The sequence below is a fragment of the Atheta coriaria genome, unplaced genomic scaffold, assembly GCF_025399875.1.
Source record: "Atheta coriaria isolate IRGN ID8LTWV9N9 unplaced genomic scaffold, Caltech_Dcor_3.1 hic_scaffold_7_pilon, whole genome shotgun sequence".
Taxonomy (NCBI): Eukaryota; Metazoa; Arthropoda; class Insecta; order Coleoptera; family Staphylinidae; genus Dalotia; species Dalotia coriaria.
In genome coordinates, this window is record NW_027045449.1 from 11503203 (window position 1) to 11521864 (window position 18662).

The following is an 18662-nucleotide window of genomic DNA, read 5'->3' on the forward strand; positions in this document are numbered from 1 at the left end:
TTGATTCATTGAGTGGTGTAAGTGGTGAAAAGAGCACTTAAAAAATTTGCATGCACGATTGATTTTTATCTATACAAAATACCAAATAAGAAATCCGAGAGAGTAAAAATGGAATGCACCCCAAGTGCAACGATTAAAACTAAATTAAGACACATTCAGTTTAGACTTGACTTCTTCCTTCATTTTTCTCACTGCTAGTGATATGAATGATTAATGATGAATGCCCCAACATAAGTTCGAAAACACCCTGATTCTTTAAAAACGCGATGATTATCGAAAATTCCGCACCCATTCATCAATCTCCGCAAGGATGATTTTCTTTTCCACATTTTTCCATAATTAATACCGAGCTAAATAACACTGGTGCTGTTATGTGCTCGTCGCGCTCGGAGCATCTAGCATATCGAAAGAAAGGGTTGAACGCGTCGGTGGCGGCGGCGGCGGCGGAGGGACGCTTCGTATGTATTCGTAAATATGGTTTTCCCGGGGAAAAGCGCAGGTACATCGGCAACATTGAAAACCGTATTGGCCGACCGTATTTCCCGTTCGGGCACGCCTCCGAACCGCGCGCGGATTGGCCGCGCAGGGGCGCGCACCCCACGAGCGTAAGTTTTCCCAGCCCGCTACGCGAACGGGGGTGGCCGAACGCGTCGAACGCGCCCGCAAATCGCGACAATATTTAGTCCGTCGCTTCTATGTTTTCATGCATTATGCTTCCGACCATCGCCGAGTGAACACTGTGACACTAGACACGCTCTCCGCAACACGATCACGAAACGAGCTTAAAATTCAAGTGCGGTGAAAAGTTTGACAAGTGCATCATGACAATGGACATAAACAACCGGAAAGCTGAGATTAAATCGGATGTCTTCGAATCACGCACGGAACTTCAACTTCCAGTCAAGACGAAAAGATCATTTGATGTGGCGTTTTTGATGCTGCCAGATGAAAAAATTAAACAACGTGAGTTAAAGGAATTGAAGGTTCCGAAACTATCTCCACAATTGGTGAATACAACTTATGAACATCTTAAAGACCTCAATCACAACGCTAATCACTCACCACAACCATCAAATCTACAATCATCTGGATCCCCAAGCCCTAATCACGTAGCTTCTGATGATGAAGATGAAGAAATTGAAGTGGACGCACCAAAAATCGACTTCCTAAAACTTCAAACACAGAAGTTTTACACAACACAGAAACAACAGATCTTTGGAGATCCACAGATAGGTAAACCTAAGCTGCAGGAAGACCGTCAGAAGAGCGCATTCACCAAGGTAACCATCAAAGAAGGCAGACTTTCCCCTAATCTTTCAATGAGTCCTGATCCTAGTTATCAAAATTCTTTATCTCCTTCCCCACCAATACCATCAAGAGGATACTTTCAAAGTGGTCTAATGTCCCCGAATGTAATGTTTAAGAACCATGGAGGATATCAGGGGCAATTCGTCCAAATACCTGAATCCTTCCAACAGGAAACAAGTCCGTTTATTTTAAAAGCACCCAATCCAGAATTACTCCAACCTAACTTCACCAAACTACGAACAGGTCTGCAATACCCTGCTGGTTTACCCGGGTATAATTACCAGTTCCAACCACAGGAGATGTTAAAAATGGCCCAGGTTCAAGCCCAAGCTCAAGCCCAGGCCCAAGCACAAGCGCAGGCACAAGCACAAGCCCAAATACAAGCCCAACATCATCCGCAACATAATCAACAACACGCACATCATCAGAACCATCAAAACCATGCGAATCATCCCGGAAACCCAGCCGCCGCATTGCTCACCTCACTACTTCCCCCATCACTGGCCGCACTTTCACTACCCGCACAGAATGTCTGCGCCAAGTGCAACATCTCCTTCAGGATGACCTCCGACCTAGTCTATCACATGCGTTCGCATCACAAGAACGAACAGACAGACTACTGCAAGCGGAAGAGGGAAGACAAACTGAAATGTCCGGTTTGTGCGGAGAGCTTTCGAGAAAGACATCATCTCACGCGACATATGACAGCTCATCAGGACAAGGCCAATGATTCGGAGATGCCTGGCAATAAGACTAAAAAATTCACAGCTTTTAACAAATAAGATTGAATGGATTGTATTGACTTTTAAAATTTACCGAAAATTTATCGCCCATTTGAATGTTGAAGCATTTTTTAATGTACTAAGTGTTGATAATGATAATATGCAAATGCTACGGCAACAAATTGTACATTGGTTTGTAAATAATTTTAGAATATTCTATTATGTGCAATATTACTTTTATGCGTCTCGAGATGAAGCAATAATTAAATAAATCGTCACTCTAACCAAGCAAAAAATACATTTTTTACTGCTTTCAGGTTTTTAGATTAATGAGCGGAAATTGAAATAAGGAACTGAATTAACTACTAGTAGACAAGTCTCTTAAAAAAATCTACAGGGTGTTTAAAATAGAAAAAAAAAATTCATAAATTTTTTTTCAAAAAATTTAAAATTTAGTATTATCAGGTTTTAATTTGAATAATATTTATTTTTGTTGAATTAAAATTATTGCAACACCCTGTATGTGTCGTCGCGAGTTTGATTCAATTATTTAACCCTCTCCGACGAGACAATAGGTGCTGAAACGCGGTGAAACGAGGCGGTGTTGGTAGCAGCGGCGGCGGCGGCAGCGAAGGCTCGGAGGCGGCCACCATTTTAACGTGATTTGAAATTAATGGGCCGCGAACGCCGCGATAAGGACGCGCCGGATAGACAATGACAACATGCGGAAATTCGCGAATACAAGACCGAAAAAAATCGCGAAAAATTACAAATTTACGAACGAAACAAAAGCGAACGCAGAGAAAAAATAAAAGCTTCCCATGTCGGAAATGAAATCAAGTGTTATTTAGGGTCTGGGTCTGATGTGCTCTGATTCCATTTCAAATTCGATTAGTGATTACTCGATTAGCAACCGAAGTTAGACATCAGCGATCTCACACATTAATGAAAGAATTCGGCACGCTGCGTTGAACGACAACGTTGGTATCAAATATGTTGTTGGTGCGGCGAGATGACGGAAGCCCGGAACGCACATCATCCGCGGCGTGTGCGGACATATTCGACTATTCTCCCATGTAATCCGGTGTCACGGTGCCGGCACGCGGCCGCTCACGAGCCGTTGGAAATCGAATTCGTCGCGCCTACGAAGAATCACAATAGTGGACACATTGGATATACCCAAGGTTGTGAATATATCGTAGGGTGGTTTGGCAAACTAGGCGAATCGACGGAATTCGTTTCGGTTGCATATATCTCCTATACTATTAAACTTTTGTTGTTTCGTTGTTTGTTCCCAGCGACTTTAGCAAACGCTCACGTGTTCACGGTTTTTAAGAACACGACTTCCTCCTTGTTATCACATTAATTGCGCCTCATTTGATTCACATTCGAATGCGCACTCTTATGTCTTTATAATGTTGTATGTTGTATGTTGGATATAGAGTCATCACTATTTGGAATAGGGTTGAAGAAGAATGGAAATCAATAATTGAATGAAATAAATTGTACAGTGGAATTGTAGTGAAAAGTGGAACAAATGTCATTGTTATTCATTTGTGCAAATATCCTAATTCTTAAGTTTATTTGAAATTCGGACGTGGATGACCAGCGGAAGTGGAGATTTGAAATTTATGTACGCGCCATTTATCACATTTATCGCGCGTAAAATGTGACCGCTAATATTTATCGAGACGTCGTTATGGGTTTTGAAAATATAGTACCTAGATATTAAATTTTATTACGTTTTATTATTCTATTTTTATTTTAAACTCGCTTTTGCCCGCGACATCGTCCCTGTAATTTTAGTGAAAATGTAAATAATATTTACTTATTTGCTCCAAAGCTAGTCGAGCTAGTGTCGATTCTAGTAATTAGATACGCAATTTTATTTTAAAGAAATGAGACAATGAGACAATAATAATGTACTTTAGTGCCATCTCAGATTCAATCAAGTCATAATTTTCAATATTTTAATAGTTATTCTGCTATTCGGGTTAAAGAGAAATCTAACAAATCAGTGAATATCAAAATCTGCCCAATGGTTCTTGAGTTATAAATGGTGTAACTAACCCTATTTTTATATCCTTATATAGATAATTGGTACTTATAGCGGAATTTTACAGAAGAAATTTAAAAAATTAAAAAAATTTATCATTCATTTTCATTTCATCAATTTCGGTATTAATTAATTCCAGGCAATATCTATTAATGACGAGGCACAACATTTGCGGGAACTGCTAATATTATCAATGTTTTTTAATAATTATTATTACAATATAATTTGAAATCTTATATAAACTGTTTGTAATATTTCTCAAGCTCCTATTATTGTTTCAGAAATAAAATATTTAAATATTGTTTATGTTCCGGTTAGAAATTGAACAACTCATTTATCAAAAGACAATAAGATACATGATACCTAACAACACGGGAACGCCAGGCTGCCAGGAATATCGCGAATATCACTGAGACACATTTTATGCAAAACGAGCGAAAATCTCATACATACAGATAGCGGGTCATGCTAATATAGTCATTATGTCCGCAGAAGGGACGCGCGTACTGCTTACTGCTTACAATTCGCTTTTTCGAAGAGTACCACACGCACCGCATTAATCCGGTCATTACACATTTAATATAAAACATCTAAACACTCACCTATCATACGAGTATGTAATATTAAGCCAAATATTCCAAATCTGAAACAAACAAATTAAAAATTAATTTGGTTTGGGTTTTAAAGTTATCGTAAGCAATACTAAATGCTCTACAACTATTTATTTCAATTTATAACTTGTTGTGTTACTAATTTTTTATTTTTATTTTTCGCCTAATCGTCATTTGTTGAACATGATTAACACAACACGTTATAAGATGGAACTAAATTATTTATTTCTTTAAAATATATCTGTATATGACTAAAATATTATTTGCCCCAATGTATATCCATATTAATGTAACCATATTTCATTATCTCATTCATATGGAAATCTCAAACAATTAGTCAAAATTCCTCGTGGTGGTTTGCGCGACTTTGCAAACGCCGCCAAAACCTCTGGCGCCGTCAAGATGAAAAATTCCAAACATTACGAATTCTACATATTCCATATTATTTAGATAAAATACAATTTTCTAATTAAATTACGCATTTTATAAATCCAGATAAACTGATACAAAACAAATGTGTAAACTGTAAATGAATGCCGGTCGACTCTTGAACCAACCCCTCGGTTAGCAAGGTTTAAAGCTTTAAAGGACCACGGCGAACACAATGAGAAGGGTGTGACACGCGTTCGATTTAAATGCGCACCAAACTCTGATTCCGTCGAAAAACTAATCCGATTAGCGCCTTCACGAACGAGGCATTTATCATTCGATTAAATAATCTTACTAAGCAGATTTTTTTCATAAACATACCTATATTGCGAAAAAAATTATAAAAAGTGCACGGAAAACAATGGAAACAATTGCGAAATGATCAGTAAATCATATCGCTGCGTGCACGACAACTTTATGGCGTTATTCGTTACGATGCGGAGTGATACGAAGAAGAAAACTATTGATATATCTGCGCGCGCGGATGATTGATACATCTTCGCCTTCGGTGATAATTCTTTTTTATCGTCATCTAAAACAATCGGCGAGCGTTTATTTTTTATGTGTTTTTCTACTTAGAAAAATTGATCGCAGGAAAGTTTTACTTAATAAATTTAACAAATTCTGAGAGTTGCAGAGTGTTAAAGATTTAATTTTTTGATTAGCAAGTATTATACTGATTTAATAAATAGATTATGTTAAATGATACGCGTTGAAAATGATAGACGTTTTATGAAAATGTACGAGCAAATTATATTTCTTTACTGGTGGCTCGTACAGAGCCGGATTTAAATTTCAACTTCTTCAAATGTCAACAAAAACTTAGTTTTTATGATTAAAATTTGTTTCTAAACACATTTAATTAATTTATCAAGCAATTAAAATCGATTAAATTAATTTCCTACTTAAATATTAATAAATATTGAGAAAAATAGTTTTACAGACGTATTTTTTTTGATGTAGCAAAATTTTTACCAAAATATAAAAAATTATAAGCTAAATTTTAAAAAAATCCAAAAACTGAAAATAATACATTTTTTCTTTTTGTTTATTAATACGAGTACATCCCTGTATTAATGTGCTGCCACTCTTTCACTGCACATATTTAATAAGCGCGAATGTGTTTGCCCGATTTGCGACGCGTATTTAGTGAGTTTAGCGACGATTTATTGACCCTAAACCCAACGCTCCATAACATAACTACCATATCAACTTATCCAGACCATCCCGATGGAACCCATCAACCCAGGAAGCAAAATAGAAAAAAATCTATTTAGAGTGGCCCCGGTCGCAATATGAATCTATTTGTTGCCATGTGGCGTGAAGTGAGTAAATGTAACAAGCTCCTACTCGAGGGTGACTTCTATTAACTTGATTAAAATGGTCGTATGCAACCAAGTGTACAAATATTTATCGATATTGTTTAAAAAAAAGTAAAAGTTTTGCATCTTGTTGGTGTTTACGACATCCGGCGACGTCGCAGACATATTGTCTTGGCGATTCGTGCCGAATACAGAATGAGGATGCGATTTTTGCTTTCTGTTTGTGGAAACATTACGGGATATATGGATATGATATTGGATGAATTATGTGCGGGGCGCAATATGGCCGGCCGTATGCAACCGGGGACGATGACGCCGCCACCGCCGACCGTCGAGGACGACTCTCCAAAATCCACGACTTCCAGCCATGTCCGCGAAGACTCGACGAGTCGACGAGTCGTGAATGCGGTCGGGATCCATTTGCGAGATTAAATTTGTGATTCATTGTAGCGGAATGGAGAGTTGTCACATATGTCGGCTCGGTCGCCGGCTAAGTGGATAGTTACGTTATGTAGGGAATATTTTAAAAAGCAAAAAGCGTCCGCAGCGCCAAGCCAAAAATTTACAACTTGCTTGTTTCCCACTGGTTTTTACAGCATGCGAAAACACTCGCGTTTGGGGTTTATCCAGCGCGCGCGAAAAGGTTTGATTTACGTGAGCGTAGGAAAAAATGATATTTCACACATTCTTTCACTGCTAGAAAAACATTTTTATAATTTTCGGTCCAATTTTTGGTAGGGATAAATAACCATGTTTTGCCCACTTTGAAATGTTTATTTAACATTTTGGGTTTGGCCCGCGCGGGTGAAAGTTTCCGGTCGCCGGTGTGCGCAGCAGCGGCGGCGGCGAACGAAAACCGGAACGGACGCCATTGTGCGCGACGTCGTAATTAACAAACTAAACTTAACATGTGCTTTCCTGCCGCCATTGTCCTCTTTAAAATTAATGATCGCGCTTCCTTTGCGCGCCATCCGACCCGGCGGCGGCATGTTTTCGTTTTCCGCGCGCGCTCTCCCAGAGCTTTCGTGCTTTCGTTCAATAGCACTCGTAGATCAACTGACCCGAGACCGAACGGGTATTTGCATAAAGTCATAATTTCACTTGGAATGACATCCATTTCGGAAAAAAGCACAATGTGTGTACCTTACTCACGTAAACACACGGTGGAAGTTATACTTCCGGTTTTGGAATAATTTCTCAAGTTACACTTCATATAATTCACCTTTTTTTATTTTTCAAAAAATACAATGCTTTGAGTTGCGGTATAAGAGTCGAACATAGTAAATTTTACCATTTTTAATAAATTACAGTAATTGTGACATCATAATCGTATCCAAAATTACACGATGGAAGTTTTACTTCCGGTTTGGGATTAATTTGTCAGGGTACACTACATTTTCACCTTTTTTTGATAAATTTTCAAAAATAATACAATGCTTTGAGTTGCGATTTAAGAATCGAACATAGCAAATGTTTCAATTTTTATACAAATTTCAGAAATTTTGACGTCATAAGCATATCCAAAATCACAAGGTGGAAATTTTACTTCCGGAATTGGGAATAATTTCTCAGGTTATCCTACATTTTCACCTTTTTTTATATTTTCAAAAAATACAATGCTTTGAGTTGCGATTTAAGAATCGAACATAGCAAATTTACTATTTTGACCAAATTTCACTAATTGTGACAGCATAATCCTATCCTAAAAAGAGTAAATGTGTTGTTTTTTGGTAATAGTTCAAAGCGGACGCAGAAAATGCGTAAAATATTGGCCATAATTCGCTTTCCTCCCGCCGCAACGCGCCGAAATCATTTACATACGCTCTATTATCATCACGAATCGCGCAGCACGATTCAATGTTTAACATTGTTCGCTCACAAACAAAACGGGCGCGCGCGTTGTGCGGACGATTTCGACGCGTTATTTATCGCCGCGCGATTCGCGCGGAAGTTATTAAAACCCGCCGAGCGACAACAACAGATAATAGCCGCGCACGCCATTCGCTGGCGAAATTTGTGTTTTGCGGACGTCAGCGCGACAATACTTTTTTTCAATGTGTCCGCGCGCGTCGTTACAACCGCGGGCACACATTGATATTGTTATCGCGGCGCTCCATTGAGGCGTTATTTATGACATCAAAATTTACATTTCAATATTTTAAACAAAAATATGAAACAAATTTGAGGAATCATAACTAACTTAAAAATTTAATTTAATATTTAGCCGATTTATATATTATATTAAAATAGCAATCTGTCCTGTTTTGCGTGGAAATAGTTGAATAAAGAAGAAAAAAACAGAAATTTTCATAATTCGTTTTTAATGTGTGCTGCTAGCGCCACCTCGACTGAAATTATATAACTATAACTATGATTGAATTTCAATTCCAACTTTCATCCCTTATTTTACACCCTTAAAGTTATATTTTTGTTACCAAACTTCATAAAATCATTCACTAAGCTAATATGAACATAATCTAAAAATTTGAATAAAATTGGTTGAACCATTTTGGAATCAATCAAATACATACATACATTTTCACTATTTTGATAGATTAATGTTACTTTCTTATCCAAAAAACTAAAATTTACACATAAATAATCTAAAATAATATCCACCATCACCAATATCTCTTTTTGCTGACGCATTTGTCGATTTTATCCTATAAATAACTGAAAAACTATCATAAATTGATATAAAAATACATAAAATGACAATTAAACTCTAATAATACTTTTTTTACCACCCTAGATTCCATGCCTACCTATAGTTAATATTTTTAGTTTTCACTTCATTGTTATCACGAAATGAAACGCGTTGCACAGTACGACATAAAACGCAAAGATATAAAAATAAAGCCTTAAACCACAATCATGGCCGCATAAAATATCCATATATGAGGTTTAGTGGCACGCACGCCGCGGAGGAAATTGATGAGTCCTGAAGAGACAAGAGCCGCACCAGATAAAAGCGATAAAAACGCGCGCACGCAAAAATAAAATAATAAATATGATCGCAATCGCACAACGATTTATTAGTCAAACTGCTAACGATAGATAAAACATTTTTCTATTACAACGCCACCCCTCTCACCAATCGAATACTTATGTCTCCTAATGTCGGTAACACGGTAATGTTTTAAGTTCGTCTGCACGCCGCAAATAATTGATAGTCGTTGATAGTCATCAGCATTTAGTACCCGGGATTGTGTGGGGTATTTAGAGCGTTTAGTCAACGCGCGCTCGCTTTAAAAACGAAAACGTAACGAAAGCGACGACTTGCATGGAGCAGAGAGGGTGCCGGGGTACTGATTATGTGAGTTGCATCCGAGTGTGACAAATCAATTTGTAGATATACATATGTATGGTTTGCCGCCTTAAAATATGCACCCTCGAGCTGAGCTTTCCGGGGATTGAGCGCGTGTCCTCGTTTTGGGACAAACACATCATCTACATTCCAACATAAAAATCACTTAGTTTAAGAACCAACTAAATAAATATTTAAAAACTATTATTTTAAAATGTGTGCAGGTAAAATCACAAGGGGTGTTGGATGGTGTTTATTGTTTGGTATTAAATACAATATACACCCCTCTTATTATGTGATTTCCGGGCAAAGTTCTTTGCTTTTCTTTATTTTCTGCTGCTGTAGGTTCAGCTCATTCGTGGAGATAATCCTGCGAGATAAAAACCACAATGCGCACAAAAGCACCCCAACCACGTCGACACCAAGAACTTTGGTGTCACTAAATATACTAATTTATTATTCTTTTAGCTTTTATACGTGACTTTGTTTGTGTGGGTTTAATAAAAAGTGGCCTAACTAATTATTTTCTTGTTTTTTCAGTCGAATATGAGTTCATTTCGTCCAATGAGTACTTTAGTCACTGCCTTTAGTCACGAGTAGAGCTTGCGTCCGCGCATGACTGCGCAAGGCCATATGAAATGCCATTTGCCATAACCTTAGGGAAATGTACATTTCCTAGTTGTATGAACACAAAGTTCGAAGTATTAAAATACCCAAGTTCAAATACAAAAGCCTAAACTTGGAAATAAAGTGGAAATAGAAAAAATAGCATAACCATTACGTGGCTAAACGTTGTCAATCACTCGATTGATTAAACACTCATTACGCTCGCGCATATTCAATCTCGTTACTAAAGTGCCTAATTACAGATATACCTAGATTTCAATAAAATAACTATAGGCAACTAAATATACAATTAGCATAAAACTTATTCAATTAAAATAAAAATATTTATATTTCACGCTTAAAATTTAGCCGCAGGTATTAAATAACACCCTCCTTGAAATTCCAAGCATGTCGCCGCCGTTGCGCACGATCGCTATCAAACGTCGCGAGATATCTCCGCCCGCGAAACGAGAATCGCGCAGCCGGCGCTACTAATTAAGATGAGATGCTTAATTGCGCTCGCTTAAGAACAACCCTTCTATCACGTCTTAGAATTTCAGCAGTGGTGGTGGCACCCCCTGCAAAAATCTTTTCAGGAATTCATCATCAACCATAATTAGTTACAATCTTAATCAACCTCCACACAAATCATTTCTGAGGCTGAAAAAAATAATTAAGCCAAAGTTTGCAAAAATACATTTATCAAATTTATCATGAAGAAATTAAAAATTATGTAAGAAGTAAATTAATTATAAATTATATTAATTTACCAGATTCAATTTAAAAATATTTTACGTTATGTATGTGAAATTCGCTAGTTTCCCGCAGCGTCTTGGAAATTCTCGCGTAAGCAATTAGTAATAAAAGCCATCATCTGCATGCAAGATGGCGCCGCGAATGTCGGTAACGCATATCGTAATCGCGAGAACACTGCGCCGAACAGACCTGCTTGAATATTCCAAGCTTGTGCGCGGTTTAAGCGCCGCGACGCCGCCGCGCCGCCCACGACTAATTGTTCATATCTTAACATTACCATAGTAATTGCCGCTCGTTTTACTTTATTGCTTCCCGCGGTGACTGTCTTGCACCTTGCGCCGTGACGCCGGAACACAAGATTTTACTATCCGCGCACGAAAACATCCAGAATGTTATATAACATTAGCTACAACGGAAGACATAAAGGTAGTTGCTCTAGCATACCATTCCCCATATTATTAAAACCTAACCTCAAAAGCACGTACGCTCGCTACGTGCTCATTGCGATCAATTTTTGCGCAAATTTTATGCGTTAAACGTGTTTGTTAAGCGTAATAACTTTTTTAGATTTTCAATCGAAAATTTTGGGTCAAGTCCCGCGAGAGCGCTATTTTTCATATTTTATATTTTGCGCCGGCAATATGTGCTAGAGAGGTCAGAGTAAAGATTGCCTGTTCTGGACGCCCGGGTGGAAGAAAATCTCAGAAAATCGAAGCGGAGAAATATGTGCGGCCAGCAACACAATATTGCATATTGACTTCCACAGCCCACGGGCCACGCTACGACTCTTATTTATTCAAAACTTATTCGGAAGGAAAATGCAAGGCATCATGAAAACATCCACCAAAACACAACCACCCACACGGAAACCCAAAACATTAATAAACATTCAACTCATTTTTTAAATCTTTTTTTTTCACTTTTACTGTTTTCCACTGTTTTGAGATACAAAAAATGATATTATAAACATGGACTGCCAAGACCGTGACTAAAGTACTTTAGTCACGGGTTTTAGTCACGGGGTGGAGCATAACTTACATTTCCCTTTTGTGAGTGAGCAAATTTCGAAGATGTAAAATAGAAAAATTCAAATACAAAAACCTAAACATAGAAATAAAGTGAAAGTAGAAATAATAGTGTAAGCATCACGTGGCTAAACTTTGTTAAACACCCGATTGGTTATACGTTCGCTACGTTCGCTATTAACAAATCTCCAGATAAAAACTTTTGCCACTTGATACTAAATATACAATTACAACTCTAACATTTTGTATCGTTTTGTTTCGAAATCCCTGTATATGTAAACCGCGCCGAATTCAATTACGCGCGAACAATAATGTCGTTAAGCATGGCGGCGGAGCAAACCGTATTTTAATTGTGCATTAAAAGTTTCCAAACAGTGCTGGCGACGTCAACATGCACAATAACGAGCCAACAACAACTTGCAACTGCGAGCACAAGCTGGAACCACCACCGGCACCACCAGAAACACCCAAGCTTTAGCTGGTGGGTGAGTTTGCACCACAACGGGGCGTAGAGAATGCCGCGGGCACTTTTAAATAGGCGCCCGCTTCCGAACCAATAAACATGTAAAACACCTTATCAACTAACTCTATAAAGAGCAGCACCACGGGCGTGGAGCATCGAAGCCGATGCCGAAAAAATCGTGATTATAAGTGTGCGCCGTATAGGAAATTTAAATATAAAATGATTGATTTAAAAATGTCTTCTCTCGCGCGCCGTGTTTTATCTTTTTATAGCTCTATTGTTCTATTCACGCCATTATAAATCGTTTAGCGATTTGTAATACGTCTTGTTCCTCCTACGTGCAGTTTCCTTCGATATACACTTCAATAGATTCTCCCTTGTTGGTTGAAATAAAAAAAAAGAGGAGAATTCTACCTACGGCTACAAAAAGGGCGGTAAGTACTATAGTTATAGATAGAAACGCTTTCCAGGATAAAATATAATAAAATACTAAACGCTAAAAATATTTTCGGCAAGAAAAACTCAATAAATGAAGTTAACTATTTCGTTTACATGTAAAAACCGTGAAAAATTAGCGGATCATTTCGCTCACTTGGTTGAATCACACCGATTTGTTTTCCCCACGCGCTGCGCAAACGGGGATGGCAGATTTCGCCACTTAATGGAATTATGTGGTCGGCTCTTATGCTAGATATAAGTTTTCTTATGCTCCTCGCTTCGTCGCCTTGGACTAAAACCACTAAAGTCGCAGCAAATAAAGCTCTAAGCTTATTATTTCCGTATTTTCGTACGAGTATTGATCATAATAAGAATAATCAGTTCGCTTAGTTACCACAACGAGAAAAACATATCAAAATGATGAAGCGCACTTATTGAATCATTTGATTAGTAGCGCCATCTATATGGATAATAATAACACTAAAATGTGTATGGGAAAAAATCTAAGGATAGAAATGAAGCGAAGGGTGGGTTTCTCTTATACTAGAAGAAATGAATCTAGTGCGTTGATGCGCTTGCGAACGCGATAAAAACAATTACATTTTATTAGGTAAGTTTTGCGGGAGGGCGCGTAGCAGCCGCTTTATGCGTTGTGTGGCGGCGGCGCAGATTCGGAATGGCTTTATAACGGCAATCCCGCGAGTCCAATCAGCTTTAAACTCGCGGCTGCGCCGGCCATATTGCGTCATAAACCAATGACAATTTGCCATAAAACGTTTATTATGTCAAAAACTCGCCCCGACACCGCGACGGCCAGTCAACAACATGCTATTTATCAGTGGTTGAAGGGCTGATAACAAACATTAAAAGAATCGAATGCGTCGCATCCCAGCGAATTATAATTACAACTTTTGAATAATGTGATGTGTCTGAATACAATTTTTGAAGTAATAAATATGATGGAAAGCGCGCTTGGATGGCAAAAGACGTTTTTAATGCTAATATTCTATGGAAGAAGAAAAAACACGCACACATTTAAGATGCGAGTTTTCGTATTCGGGAATTGTGAATATTGAGGTTCCCCAATAATGACCGATTCTTCTGTTTTTATTCGAGTGCGCTGCGAAGTTCTCGAGATGCGCAGACGGGCACGTCGCATCTGCATAATCGAATGATTCCGAGCGAATGTTTAAGCTAACCGCCGCTCCGGACAAATATTTTCATAAATCTGTCATCGGTGATTGCGAGCGCCGCGACGAGGGGTTTAAATCGATCGCAAATAAAGGAAAACACGAAAAAACGAAAACAAAAAAGTTGCGATACATCAAATATTCATGATTCAACAAATAAAAATTAAAAAATCTAACAAAAACTAAATTTTACAAACTTATTTTTAAAATGTTTTTAACATTGAAATAAATTTTGAAGAGTGAGCAATAAGAAAAATATTAGAATAGAAATTATAAATTTTTCAACACTGCAGCGCCATCTAGTAGTAAAGTGAGAAACTTTTACATTAAAGCTTCCAAGGTATTACAGATTCTAAACTACAAAGCTTTTCTAGTTTAATATTTACCTACTAGATATCACTATCAGATCTAAAATATAATTTGTCGATAACTTGAAAATATTTGAAATATTTTCATAACATTTCATAATATTTCAAGTTACAGTATAATTATGATAAAAAAATTACAAACAAAAATACCTTTAAAATAACATGTTGTGTAAATATTAAATATATGACAAGTGAAAAATTTGGGAATTTCCCTAAATTTCGCACAGGTGCTTGCTCATGCAGTAAACTATTTCCAAACAATTTAAAATCGACGTATTGCCTGTTTATACGACTTATAGGATAAGGTGTCATAAAGTAATGCGAAGTTAACCATCGGAAATTCCCAGTTTAAAATTGTGCATTTTACTCCAGCCCCTTTCAACCCTCCAAATGCCAAAATTGTTGTAAACGTATTTACAAGAACCAGGGAGATTATAGTGGGCAGGTAGTGGCGGCTCAACACAACATACAAACCGAAAAAAATGATTAATTCATTGTAATATTGGATGAATTGTGGATTAGTCAAACATTGACAGAGTATAAAGTTCACAACTAGTTGCACTATTGATCGCATTCCATTTAAGCGCGTAATTATCCGCGCGATTCAATAAATGCAATAAATTCAATTGGAACGTGAGAAAATAATTAATTTCATCGAATTGTGTGCGCGTACTGCCGCTTTAATCCCGCCTCAAGCCGTCATTTCCTTAAACACACAACGTTTCTATTTCCATTTACTTTCAGACAATCAAAAATTAGCATCGAATTTGCGATGATGATGATGATTAAAAATCGCTCGCGCATCTCTTATATCGATGCACGCATAGTGCGCAAATCGATTGATTGCGAATTGCGCGCTCGTGCAGAGAACCGGATTAGGCGAGTTGTTAATTAGCCGGCAGTTAATTTCGCAATTAAACACGAGTGAAAAAAGTGACAAGTCTTGTCTTGTAGCCGAAGACGAGACAAGAGGAGAAATTCGAAGAATTTTCGGAATTCGCAAAATTCAATAATGCGGGATTTTATAAATAAACTTTGTGTTTGCTTTTGCCATAATCGAATACAGAAACCCACAGACATACAGGGTGTTCGATACATATCTGCATTATATGTAGAGGTATTTGTATTGTAATGTAATGGAGTTTTCGATTTCGTCGGATGAATCGTCGCAATATTTTCACATGACCTTAATTAATTGAATCAGCACACAATGTGTATTATGGCATTCGCGTATTTAGGTGTTTCCACGTCTGCTTCTATTGCACGCTGCGTTCTCATGAGATACAAAAGGTGCGTTTATAGTTGTGAACGTGTGAAAAGCCAACAAAAATAAGCAAAGCGTAACTGAATTCGGTTTGACCACAAAAATCAACAATTGAGATTGAAAATATTAATCAAATGATATAATATTTCATATTGAGGTTATTAATTTTAAATCGGTAGTTCAATTTTACCGGTGAATGAAATATTGATCACAAATCTAATCTATAATATAAAAATAAATCGCAAAATCTGTTGGTAAGCGCATAACTCAACAACGCATAGACCAATTTGGCCAATTCTTTTTTAAAATGTTCGTTAAAGTCCAAGGATGGTTTTTACGGCGAGAAAAATTCGGATAATTGCCGGGGAAACCCTAAAAACATCCCTTTTCTATAGCATAAAGTTGGCATTGAGATTCAATCATAGTTATAGTTAAATAGTTGAATCCGAGATGGCGCGCTGAAGTGCATTATTAGCAATTCTTTATATAATTAATTTGTTTAAAATAAAATTGCGAATCTTATTGATAGAATTGACACATACTATGTCTAGAACAAGAGAGTAAAAATGAATTACATTTTTATTAAACACTACCGGGACGAAGTCGCGGGCAAAAGCGAGTAAATTCATAAATATTTCAACCAAAGCAGAAAAATTCAATTGAATATGAAACATATAATAAGACGAAATCAACAAAACAAATATTAAAAGAGTTATGCTATTTAAAAATCGGCAAAAAAGTGGATATTCGCTTGAATTCGGTCAAATTCACACCTGCCACAGTTTTAATTAAAACTCGAATTTTAAGGTTAGTTCAATATAAAAATAACAAAAAATGTACGTAGGCAAAAATTTAATTATTACACAACAAACAAACAAACAATTTAAAATTTGTAAGATGCGTGGTTAAGCGAAGATTTTGTGGGTTCCGCGGCTGTCACCAGTCAAAGAGCTTACGTCTGCGTGTCGCAATGGCAAATTTGGAGATTAAATTAGACCGAAAGGTGGCACACAACAATGACAGCATTATAACGAGCTTACGATGTGTGAAAGTCCACCTCAACACTCAGCAGAAAAAATAAACACACACAAACCCATACACCTACGGTGAATACCGTCAGAGGGATGAAACCACCCCTTGTGTAAGTAATTGTGCGTGAAATACGTGTGCGTCGAAAACGAGCGGAACAAAACCGCTCGCACGATCGTCCCGAAACGTGCTAATCCTTGACGACGCAGCAGCACATCTTAAAATCTCAACAGATTCAATTCGGACAGATTTTCAGCGTCGAGTGATGAAGATGAATACAGGACACACAATAAAAGATTACTTTAATGTTCTCACGCTCGCCGGTGTGCTTGTGTCTGGTGCGCGCCGTATGCAAAACCGTAGACGGCCACACGAACTGTAAACAATCGAGTTGGAAGTTGAAAACGGTGGCCGCGAACAAAGAATTGGAAGCGACAACGCGCAAAAAACGCTTATTTCTTGCCGAAAAGGTAGTAGGTAGAGCAGCGTGCGAGGCGACGACTCGTAGTGTCATAAAGCAAATTCTTTGCTTTTTTTTTTACCGCAACGCCACGAATTTAACATCTCATCGACTTGCAATCCAATCACATTCGATTAGCGATAGAAATTGAAATATTTATGCACCCAAAAATTAAAATGAATTTGTTGTTTCGACCTTCCGCAATAGATTTACGATTGCGCTGCTGCTGCTGCTCTTGGCGAATTGTTTGTTGGCAATGATTTGCGCCGGTTATCGAATTCCGCGCATATTTTAATCGTCTAATTAAACCGTATTAAAGCATGCGCGCCGTGTGGAAATACGAAACGTGTACCCGCGCCGCCCGAAACACAATAACTCAAACTCTCCAACGGTGTGGGACTCCGCGAGGCTCAGACGCTTTGCGAGACGCAGTCAAAACAAATACTCTTGCGCGAATGTCAAACGATGCCGCTGGAAACGAAATCGAAACTCGCGATAGACCTCAAATAAATAAATAAATAACTTATTTCTGCGGCCACGTTTGGTTCCAACGCGCGTAAAACAATTGAATTAACAATCATTACGTAACAGAGGGAATTCGGCTAATCTGGATTTAGCCGTGTGTGTGTGTGATTCACAATCCTGAAACAATTCACTTAATTGCACAATGCGTGTTGTTGTTTGTCTGCCTATTGTTTAAAAATTTATATTTTTATTTTTCTGCGCATGGAATTAAGTTTATATGTATTCAAATTTATAGCGAATTTAAAATCCAGTCGAGGCGCCGGAGTCAATCTCAATAACTCATATTTTATTATTTATCTGTTTATCAGCGATCTTAATAAAATCAATAATCGCGTGATTTATATTCAAATGGCCGAATGCGTTCTCTTGCCTTTTACGCTATGATATCTTAAGTTCTTTTCGAGATTAGCGCGTATATGGTGATTTGATGTGTTTGACTTGCGCAACCAAATTCACATTGGCCAATATTTGCTGCTTTGTTTTCTTTCGCGTCGTCAGAAGCAGCAGAAGCAGAAAAAATGAAAAGCTAAACATTTTTGCTTCGAGTGTAAGTACATATACGAAATTTATCGATCTGCACCCCATTCGGACAGATAGCATCAAAGTGTCTCTCCGTCTTCGCGTCTCCGCCGAAAGTGGTCAATATGCGCGGCGGCGGCGGTGGCCGGGGGCGGGCGAAAAGGACCGAAATAAAAATCATATAAAATTGTTTGCATATTCAAAATCATTTAAGAGTCAACGACCTCATCCGCGTACACTTATACACATGTACACACATGTGTG

At 37.8% G+C, this 18662-nt stretch overlaps 1 protein-coding gene across 1 annotated transcript; it reads left to right on the forward strand.

Annotated features, from left to right (window-relative positions):
- Positions 1-701: 701 nt before the first annotated feature.
- Positions 702-2146, forward strand: LOC135795802 (putative mediator of RNA polymerase II transcription subunit 26). The gene has a single exon (XM_065307589.1). The coding sequence runs from the start codon at positions 822-824 to the stop codon at positions 2088-2090; it is 1269 nt and encodes a 422-aa protein (XP_065163661.1). The 5' UTR covers positions 702-821; the 3' UTR covers positions 2091-2146.
- The last annotated feature ends 16516 nt before the right edge of the window (positions 2147-18662 follow it).

What these genes read in the sequence shown, in the direction of transcription:
- LOC135795802 (XM_065307589.1), top strand. Translation starts at nt 822, where the DNA reads ATGACAATGGACATAAACAACCGGAAAGCTGAGATTAAATCGGATGTC.